The 11,021-nt window shown below is 35.8% G+C and overlaps 1 protein-coding gene across 3 annotated transcripts; it reads left to right on the top strand.

Annotated features, from left to right (window-relative positions):
- Positions 1-637: 637 nt before the first annotated feature.
- On the top strand, positions 638-6,958 carry LOC125866192 (GRF1-interacting factor 3-like). Of its 3 annotated transcripts, none has more exons than XM_049546505.1 (4): positions 638-882; positions 4,588-4,709; positions 6,150-6,234; positions 6,307-6,958. In XM_049546505.1, the coding sequence occupies exons 2-4, from the start codon at positions 4,627-4,629 to the stop codon at positions 6,667-6,669; spliced, it is 531 nt and encodes a 176-aa protein (XP_049402462.1). In that variant the 5' UTR covers positions 638-882; positions 4,588-4,626; the 3' UTR covers positions 6,670-6,958. The 3 variants fall into 3 exon arrangements, with proteins under 3 accessions (XP_049402462.1, XP_049402460.1, XP_049402459.1); XM_049546503.1 differs by having other exon boundaries at positions 4,568-4,709; XM_049546502.1 differs by having other exon boundaries at positions 641-882; positions 4,633-4,709.
- The last annotated feature ends 4,063 nt before the right edge of the window (positions 6,959-11,021 follow it).

The following is an 11,021-nucleotide window of genomic DNA, read 5'->3' as shown; positions in this document are numbered from 1 at the left end:
AATTTGATGTCTCTCTTTTTAATTTCGCGTTAAATTGGTGGACAAGTCATATATTTGTTTTGAAAGTATTTTCTTATTGGTTAAACCAAAAACTGAACCGTTAAAGAGCAAAAATCGATAAATTGAAAATCGATAACAAATATGTTATTGGTTTGGTTATCGGTTTAGCATATTTAAAAATCAATAAATCGATCCAATAATATTTAAAACCGAACCGAACCCATTGACACACACCTCTAAGTAAATGTGGAAAGTGATGTTCAATTTATGTTCTAAACTTTTTTTCTTAATGTATGTATATATCCATTTGCCTCAACAGTTCATTTATTTTGAAATGGAGAGGGTAACATTTGTTTCTTTTTAAGATTTCAATAGGAATTGAGGAAGGAAAAACAAGGAAGAGAATTACAAGATAGAAAATCGAGCTTTCACTAACAAAATGAAAGTTCAAGTACGTAACTAATTGAATTAGGTGTGTCAAAGGACGAGTTTTAGATTAAAATTAGAGATATTAAAATAGATTGAAATAAAAATCAGATTTAGTCATCACCTGCCCAAATTTACTTTAGGGAACTAAAAATCGGATTGGGCTCAGCATGACTTTGAATAAGAATTTGGTGTGATACCTTAAAGTTTGAAACTTTGGAGAAGCATCCACCGACCCGTTTGGTCCAACCGGAACCCGACACACCCTTCTCTTCCACCTAACCCAACTCTCAAAATTTGGGGATTTTCCCCATTTTGTTCTTCAATTAGAAAAACTAGGGTTTGTGAAAGAATCATAATTAAGAGCAGTTTACAAGGATGCAGCAACCACCACCCATGATTCCAATGATGCCCTCTTTTCCTTCTCCTAATATCACTACTGAGCAGATTCAAAAGGTATTATTAGTTTTATCTTTTGCTACTAATTTCTACTTTTTTTGCTTTGTTGTGTGATAAATTAGCTAATATTGTGGAATTTAATTGTTTTGTCTTTCAAAATGATAAAGATTACTACTTTATTTGTCTCTAGGTAATAACATAGTAATTTTGTTGTTTTTATCTTTCAAACAAGGGAGTGGGTGGTGGGTGGGTTGGGGGTTTGGATGTGTTCCATACTCCTATGGACAAAACAACAACGACAACATATCCAGTGTAATTCCGTAGGTGGGGCTTGGGGAGGGTAGAGTGTACGCAGACTAAACCCTTAGCTTGAGAGATAGAGGGACGGTTTCCTATAGACCTTTGTTTGATTAAAATGGGGTAATGGCCTAATAGTCTTGAATTAGTTTCTTTATTTGATAGTAGTACTTTATTTTAGTCTTTATCAGGAGGCAGGTTATGTTAACTTTGTAAGTTAAATCATTTGGATTATAAGACAAATACTTCAGATGTTTTCGTTGTTATTTCATCATAGAATTATCACTGGTCTTGGCTATCCATCTGAATTTCTTTTCTTGTGTAAGAACCAATGGTCTATGATATTCTTCTTACCTCTCATACTAAGGAATTATGAGGCAAAGAAAGAAAATGTAACTTTAGCTCAAGGAGAAAGGGATAAATACCCCCTTGGACTTGTCTCGGATTTTCATTGACACACCTATATTATTACCATAGACTTTTTTCAAAATGGAATTATTTCCATCCTAAGAGCTGACTTGCATATGAAATGAGAACTAGGTGTTGACTGTTGACACACGCTTTCACATCTTCTTTAATAGTTAATTTTTTTTCATTCTTTCTTTCTCACGTTTCATCCGCCATGTGTGTATAACCTTTAGCTTTCTTTGACCTTCCATATTGTACCAAGAGCATTTTTCACAGATATATAAACTTTATTTTTCCGAATCAAGCTCTAATAGAAGGAGGGTGCAAACGACAGTCTTGACTTTGTAAAGGTGTGGCTTTAACTGAATGTAGTGGTCAGGGGTCATATACTCGGTGTATTGTTGGGTGTTCTAGCAGAAGAAAGGGGTTTATTGGTGATGGAGTAGACAGGGGATGGGTGGTGTAATTCTCTATGTGACCTGAACTTTTTTGTGATAGTGAAGGTTATGAAAGATGGTAGCTATGGTGGAATTTTACAAAGAAGGAAAAAAATGCAAACTCATCAAAAACAGTCAACAAAAACCCACCATATACCATCACAACAACAATTCGCAAAACCACGGTGTTGACAGATGCAAGCACCACCCACTCGGCCTCTCATCTCTCTTCTTCCTCGCTTGTATTATCATATCATTTGTTTGCTGTAAAAAGAATCCCATGCCTTACTGGTTTCTCTATCTCTGAAGTCTTTATGTGCCAGCTCCTCCACCATTTTCTTGTGGTTGAATTTAATTGCTTAGTTCCTTATAATTGCAAAAAACTTCTGTCTTTTCCAGTGTCGACTTGGGCAAATATTCCCCAAGCTTTGGGTTGTCCTCCCTGACTGACTCTTCACCAGAACTACAATATGTGGGGTCAATATTCCAAGGAAATTGGGAGATTGACGAGGATGTTACACATTGTATTGGAGTTTTTTTTTTTTTTTTGGGGGGGGGGGNGGTAGGGGATGAAATGAAGGCTCGATCAGAGTCTTGTGTGTAAGAATGTACCACAGCCTTAGGGGTATGTTTTATAAAGTGGTGATTAGATCAACTATGTTGTATAGGGCAGAGCGTTGGTCGGTCAAGAACTCGCACGTCAAGAAGATGTAAATAACAAAAATAAGAATGTTGAGATGGATGTGTGGGCATAATAGGAGAGATAGGATTAGGAACGAGGATATCCGGTATAAGGTGTCTATCATTGCTGCTGTAATAATGTGGATTGGTTGACAGTTTAGGGATATCTTGTAAGTACGCCTCTTTTGAATTCACTAATACGTTGATGCTTAGTCCATTAATATGGTAATCTATAGATTAAACACAAGTTAGTATATTTATCTGTGCATTAAGCTTTGAACTTCCGAAAATCATTTCTTACAATTTTTTTTAAAAGGTGGTTATGTTTATGATAAAGGACATGTACGGTGGAGCCAAGACTCGGGTTAGAACAGTTGGAGGAGACTCAGGGCATTTCCCAGTTGAGATGGGGCTGCACTAGGGATCAGTCCTAAGCCCTTTCCTTTTTGCTTTGGTGATGGATGAGTTGACGCGGTCTATTCAGGAGAAGGTCCCATGGTGTATGTTATTTGCGGATGACATAGTACTGATTGATGAGACACGGGATAGAGTTAATGCGCGGTTGGAGGTGTGGAGACAAACGCTGGAGTCCAAAGGGTTCAGGTTGAGTAGGACCAAAACAGAATATTTGGGGTGCAAATTCAGTGATGTGTTGGATGAGACAGATGTGGAAGTGAGACTTGACGCACAGATCATTCCTAAGAAGGAAAGTTTTAAGTATCTTGGGGCTGTAATCCAAGGGAGTGGTGACATCGACGATGATGTCACACATCGCATTGGGGTTGCTTGGATGAAATGGAGGCTTGCCTCTGGAGTATTGTGTGATAAGAAAATTCTACCGAAACTTAAAGGTAAGTTCTACAGAGTGGTAGTTAGACCGGCCTTGTTGTATGGAGTGGAGTGTTGGCCATTCAAGAATGCACATGTTCAAAAAATGCATGTTGCGGAGATGAGGATGTTGAGATGGATGTGTGGGCACACTAGGAGCGACAAGATTAGGAATGAGGTTATCCGGGAGAAGGTGGGAGTGGCCTCTGTGGTGGACAAGCTGAGGGAAGCGAGACTGAGATGGTTTGGACATGTGAAGAGACGGAGCGCAGACGCCCTAGTGAGGAGGTGCGAGGTTATGGTGGTAGAGGGTACGCGGAGGGTAGAGGTAGGCCCAAGAAGTATTGGGAAGAGGTGATTAGACAAGACTTGTCTAGGCTTCACATTACCGAGGACATGACTTTAGATAGGAAGGAGTGGAGGTCGCGTATTAAGGTTGAAGGTTAGTAGGGTTAGCGTGTTGCCGTCCCTCGCGAGCGTATGGGTTGTTAGCGTTTGGAGTAGTCCTAGCCGTATGCTGTTTACTACGTTTCACTCCTCACATTACTTTCTGTCACTTAGATTTGATGTTCTTGAGCTGAGGGTCTCCTGAAAACAGCCTCTCTACCCCCACGAGGTAGTGGTAAGGTCTGCGTACACTCTACCCTCCCCAGACCCCACCTAGTGGGATTTCACTGGGTATGTTGTTGTTGTTGTTGTTTGTTATGTTTATGATTACTGAAGATCTGGAATAGTTTCTCTAGCAATTAGGAGTCAACCCATGTTCCAACTGGACCTATTTGCAAGAATTTATTTTGAAATCGACAGCATGATCATGTTTGTTGATTGGATAACACAAGTAGTAAAAAAATATTTGAAAATAATTAGGGTTAGAACATTTGATGAAATATCTTTTGACAATTTCCAAATATTATTTTCGACATTTTAACTAGAAGAATTAGACATACTTCTCATTAAAATTTTTATTTATGGACTCGGTACTTCTTAATCTTTTCATGAATGTAGGTGAATGGTTCACAGTTATGTTTATGACACAACTACTTTGAAAGAATAAATACTTACTCGGCTGAGTGGTTTTGCGGCCACCTCAGGTATTTCTTTATATTTTCAGGTGTCAGGATTCTTGTGGTAAAATGGGTTTTGTTATGTGATGCAGTACCTGGACGAGAACAAGACATTGATTTTGGCCATATTGGACCATCAAAATCTTGGGAAACTAGCTGAATGTGCACAGTAAGTGGTGGCATCCCCATTCAACTCTTCTCTATGCTCTCTTATCCCTTTTGGTACTTGAACTTGTATGTTCTTTTGGTTTTAAGCATTGACATGTCACAATTATGATGTCATGTACGAAAGACAAGATTTTGAGATCTTGTATTGAAGGTCCACAACCAACTTCTAGAGCTAGTTTAATTGATATAATTTAAATGAGCATAGGCAACAACCACCAGATGCACTTTGGCCAAAATTTCTCGAGGCCCAACTTGCGTGTTTGTAACCAGATGCCGGTCTTTGCTTTGGTGTAGTAATTGAGTTGAAGGCTTTATTAGGTTTTGGGTATGTCGTTAAGACAAAATGTATGTAGAAAGATTGAGGGGTAGATTTAGGCAAGATGCATTTTGTGATAATAAGGATGAGTCTGCATTTGCAAAAGGACTGAGGTGAGAAATGCAATGCTAATTAGTCAGTTGGGTGTTTTTTTTTTTTGAGCTAATGGATGTACTGTTTATAAATCATAGTCTGTAATTGATATTTTATATTATAGTTATTTTCTCAAGCGTGACACATGCACATATACATACATGCTCTTTTTACACTTGGTCCTTTTTTCTTTACACTTCTCTCTTCAGATTATCCTCCTGTGAAGAAAGAGATCTATTGGGGGATCGACTGCTTGAAACACAGTTGACACCCTTTGTAGCAACGGAGCAAAGGAAAAAAGGGGGAGGCTTTTTTGGTAGGGAGAGCTTAGAACAGAAGTGAGACCTTACCTTTGGTAGATGAGGGAGCTGTTAGGAGGAGTGCGGGAGAAGATAGGCTTGTCTTTTCATGAGGTGAAGGCAAGCAAGAGAGATGGTCACGATTCAACAGAAAAGAGAAGCAGAGCTCTCACGATCGAGTGCAAACAAGTCTCAAGAGTGTCAAAATAAAATTCTGGGATGATTTTCAGATTTGTGGGTACAGTATGGACTGGCTAAGGGGAACATAGGAGATGGCGTGGCTCAAGCTAAAGCAGCAGATTCTGGCAGAATATAATTACGGAAACCTCTCATGTTTGGCTGCAATTAGTTTGGGCTTTAGGTGTAGTTGATTAATTGAATAAAGAAATAGGTGATAAACTTGCAGAGATTTAATCAGAACTTACAAGTATTGATTAGTTTTGTTACATTAGTGTGAGCTTATAATTATTGATTAATTGTGTTAGCAGTATTTGAGAGAATAAATGTATAGTGTGACAATCAACTATTATCGTTCGTTGACCAAGTTCACTGGAGTTAAAATTTGATTAGCATTTTTATGTCATACGTGATAATGGTCGGTGGTCTTCATATTCCTATTTAATTATGAGACACATTTGTCTTGTTCCTTGACTCAATCAATGGAAGTGCTTAATTGAGTTTCCATTTGGTGTTTCCTTTACTGATGATTTAGCTCGACATCCTGATGATATAGGTACCAGGCTAAACTTCAGAAGAACTTGATGTACTTGGCCGCTATTGCTGATGCTCAACCACAATCACCAGCTCTTCCAACGCAAGTGAGTGACGACTAGCTTAGTTTATTTACTACTTATGTGCGTTTTGTTTATGGTGTTTGTCATGACATACAGATGGCTCCTCATCCTGCAATGCCACAAGGAGGATTTTACATGCAGCACCCTCAGGCTGCAGCCATGACTCAACAACAAGGTATGTTTACTTCAAAGATGCCACTGCAGTTCAACAACCCACAGCAACTACACGATCAGCAGCAGCTTCAACATCAACAACTACAGCGACAGCAGCAAGGTATGCAACTTGGAGGTGCCAACAGTGGAATGCACTCCACTCTTGGTAGTACAAATAATGTTAGCCAGCTTACAACTTCAGGTGCTGGTGATGCACGCGGAGGAAACAAACAAGACAACTCTGAAGCGGGTGCTGATGGTCAGGCTAGCTCGGTGACTGCCCAAGTCTCGGAAGAACGCAAGTGATGAACTTCTTAATAATGTACAAATATGTCCACTAAGGGCAGTTCATAGCAGGGGTTTAGAACTATGTTGTATGTCATGCTTTTCATGATGTGTTAAAGAGAGAGGGCTAGGTAGGTTGTGTTTTCCCTGAGCGCGTTCTCTGTTTCTCGTTCGAGTTAACCAACGTGTAGTTAAGAGGAAGAAAGCTTGTTTAGTTTGTGTACCAGTGCTTGTAATTCTGTAATAACATAGAACTGATGCTGTTTATTTCAAATAGTGAGAGTCTTATCGGCAATAAAATTATACTGAATATGTTATTGTTGTTGCTGCTGCTTTACCTCACTACTAGTAATACTTTTGTGTGACAAAAACGGATTTTGAAGAAAATAATTTTTGGATTTCCTTATATATTGACATCATTAGTGATGATACATTTCACCTTCCTTAACAGTACATTGATTATATTAATAAGTATTTTAGTCACAAAATAATTTTTTAAATTACAGACAATTTTGACATTTTACACAAGTTATGAAATGGGACATTAATTAATTAATGTAGGAAAATGTACGTTCCTTCCTTCTAATAATAAATTATTCTCTACTATGTGTTTCTAGAAATTATTCAAATTGTTTAACTCGTTAAAACAATGTTATTAAGATGATTAATTAGTGTTCCATCTACAAACACTCCTCTTTCATATAATTATAAAATCAGTCGTTAATGTCAATATCATGGAATGTGATATACTTTAAAATTAATCTAATCAAATAATTAGCAATAATTTACGAGGGAAGATGTATCTTCCTTTTTTCTAGACTCAAATTAAGACAAAAAAAAGCTTAAAATTAAATTAACTTGAATTCTAACAAAATTATCAAAGTTAATTTATATAATAGTAATATTACCTTCATGGTGTCAATATTTCATTTTGAAATAAAAGATATCATAATTTAAAATGAAGAAAAACTATTCTTTTTGAATTACGTAGTTACGTTTAGTTTAGAGAAAAACAAAAAAGAATAAATCTAAAATAATCCTTTAAATATATCATTAAACAATTTAGATCCTTTAAATTTGTCAAAACTAATTTTGGTGTTTAGTGTAATTTTTGTGAGACATAATCTCTATTATCTTTTTTATCTACTTTTAAACGTTCGTACGATTCTATAATGGGAGAAAAAAGTATATGAAAAATAGACATCTTAAAATAAGATTAATCATCTTTATCTTTGAGTCATCCACCACTTTTTTATTATATGAAATAATCAATTTGTACTTTAATTATTTTAGAAACCAAGACAATATCTAGCAGCAAAATATAAATAATAAACTAATATGAAATCCAACAGCTAAAATGTGTGGCTGCTACCTCATGTTTAAAATGGATCCGACCAACAATAATTGTTTGTGAAAAATAACAACACAAAATAACACTCCATCCATCCATTGGCTTCAAAATATCCTTGTCATCTGTTGCTTCCAATTACACACGCAAGTGTACGTGGTAGTACAAGTAATATAGTGGCTCTTAAACGAACCAGATTATGGAACCCAAAAGACTTGTCAATTAACTATTTTTACTAAATTATACAAGTCTAATTATTTATTTAAGAGTGCCAAAAGAAAAGAATGCAAGAACAAACTAATAAAATTACTTACAATGATTGGAAAATTCAAGGGCTGCAGCATGCAATGAATCTCATGTATCATATTCTTGGCTTAGAACTAATTTTAGTTGTCATGTTACTGGTTTACAAGATTAATTGTATGAGTCGGGTATCAAACATCTAGTCGCCTACTGTAATTAGCTGTCTAACTACATCGTTGAGCGGTGATAAACAAGCATAACTGGCGAGCATTTATATTTTATCCTGTTTCGTAACCAAGCAAGTTGTTCGTCCGTGCGTCACCCCTGAACACAAATCACCTCAACTAAATGGATCGATCGAGCTCTCTATATTCTCTGGTCTATCTAACACTCCTCTCTTGATTTTAAGATTAAACAATATATTTATCTCTAGATGGCCAGTAAAGAAATACTAAAATAAGAATATAAAAGTAACTTATAATGACAATCAAGACTTAATTCATGAACCTTAAATATTCAACATTTGATTCGTAGCTACAGCTCTAGAACAAGGGCGTTTAGCCACTAACTCTAAGAAAAGAAAGAAGAAGAAACGAACCCTAAAATATTGATAACTTTATACTTTGATGACTCTCCTAATTGAGCTCCTCTTTCCATAACAACTATTTCTATGGACTATTTATAAATATAGAAAATCCTAAATAAAATAACTGAATCCAAAACAAATTGGAAAACCAAAAACAAGCGTAATAAGAATTCCTGGTCGCGTAAACAGTGCCATGCCGAGTTTCCTGCCCTTCTTCATTCTTCATTCTTCATATGATGCCACGTGGAAATTTCCAATTCCAATTTCAATTCTACTTCGACCAAAATATATATTATTTTATAAAATTTAATTCATTAAGCTACCTGCTTGATTTTCTTCTTCAATTTTTTTATCTTTAATTCGTTTTAGCTTTAAACCTTTTTAATTTTACATCAATTTACTCCTACAAATAAATTACACTATTTAGCACAATTCATAAAATTAATGCTCAAAAAGGACAAATATAAATAACAAATGTGAGGCAAATAATAATTAAAATATGTATTTTTGGCCTCACATCAACACCCCACACTTAAATTTTTGTTTGTCCTCGAGCAAACATTAAAGCCCATCTCAAATAAATCATATTGGCAATGTCATCACTTTGGTGAATACAAACAATTAGGCCATATACCAATTTCAAAACATCAAGTAGACTTCTCAATTATGCAAGACATCCAAATAAACAACAAACTTCTAACCTCCTAACCTCAAGGAAGGACTTTGAACTCATCAAATTTAAGCTTGCTCACCTACTCTCATCAAAGAAAGTTAATAAAATCACATATCCATCATGAAACAAGTGTCCTCACAAGAAGAAACAATCCACACACTCAATTCAAAAGATTGAATATAAATGAAGGACTTAGCATCAAAGAACAACTCACCGTCACAAATAAAATTCACATGTATGCACAAAGAACCATAGGCTTGCCCATTATGTACATCTCCACTAATTAAACATGCTTGAATAGAATCAAGTATGACTTTAATGGGTTGTAATGTAGGCTAAGGGACGAGTAGGAAAACTATATAATAGTGACTTACACTTAACCACTTAGTAATTCTCATCATCTCAAGAATGCTTCAATCATTTTTTTAAGTTTTCCTTCATAATAGCCACCTTCAACTTACGTATTTTACATGCGTTAAGGTGCACGATGTCCTTGGAAGGACCAGTGCCATCATCAAGGTAATTTCTATTGTTCATCTCTTTTTTTTTTCATCACATTCTTTCAAAGAGGGCTTTTAAGCATTTTGTAGCTATCATTGATTACCTTTTCACTCAACCATTTTTTTTTTTTCAGAATTGATAATTAGAATAAGTCTATGCTATAATGCCCAAGAAAGCAAGGTGCAAAAATTAGGGATTCAACAAAATAGTCAAGGGCAAAATATGGCTACCAACAAAAAGCTACAGGCTCAAAAGGGCTAACTAATGATAAAATATCTGAAGAGGCTAAAATTTACTAGACAAATCAAAGAAAGCCTATTATCATCTCCTAAACAAAACAACACTTTTTATTTCGCTTCAATAACATGCATGGCAAGTTCTAGACTAGGATGCAAAAAAATGGAATAAACAAATTCTCACCACATGGCACAAATATCAATCAAGATGGATCAATTCCACTTCTAAGAGAGACAAGATCATAACAAACTACAAAATAAAATAAGTTATATACAAAGTTACAACCATGAGCTTAGGTGTCAAAGAGTCTGCATTTTTTTTATCAAGCATTCACAAGAAAGTACTACTAAAAAATTAGACCTAAATAGCAAGTATCACACCACTCAAAAAGGTCTTTTATTTTCTCTCAAAAAAAACTTATTACTAAAAAAAGTAAAAGACACTCGGTTCAAAGGGACTATCCTCAGGAAAAGAACCGAAAACAAAAGCCAAGGAATCCATTCTAAAAAAATAAAAGACTCAATAAAACAATAAAAACTAGGAATTTATTATTCCACCTCACACTTAAAAAGATGCTATGTCCCCAAAGCATCAAATAAAATTTAAAACAAGGGTTAGAAATATTCCCTCAAGCCTTTAGGCCTAGCTAGTAGCATGTTCTCTTAATTTTCATCAAGGATCGTCGCCCCACACTTATGCTCAAACGTGCTCCTTAGCTCCAAATTTCGGATACTCAGATGTAACAACCTGTAGTATGCATATGCTTGTTCTATTCTTGTGATACT

This window comes from Solanum stenotomum, chromosome 5 (assembly GCF_019186545.1).
Source record: "Solanum stenotomum isolate F172 chromosome 5, ASM1918654v1, whole genome shotgun sequence".
NCBI lineage: Eukaryota > Viridiplantae > Streptophyta > Magnoliopsida > Solanales > Solanaceae > Solanum > Solanum stenotomum.
The sequence above is the reverse complement of the archived record's forward strand: the minus strand, read 5'-3'. Positions and strand labels throughout refer to the sequence as shown.

Coding starts and splice junctions, on each gene's coding strand:
- LOC125866192 (XM_049546502.1), top strand. CDS start 805: ATGCAGCAACCACCACCCATGATTCCAATGATGCCCTCTTTTCCTTCT. Junction 4,710..6,149: donor AAACTAGCTGAATGTGCACA/GTAAGTGGTGGC, acceptor CTGATGATATAG/GTACCAGGCTAAACTTCAGA. Junction 6,235..6,306: donor CACCAGCTCTTCCAACGCAA/GTGAGTGACGAC, acceptor CATGACATACAG/ATGGCTCCTCATCCTGCAAT.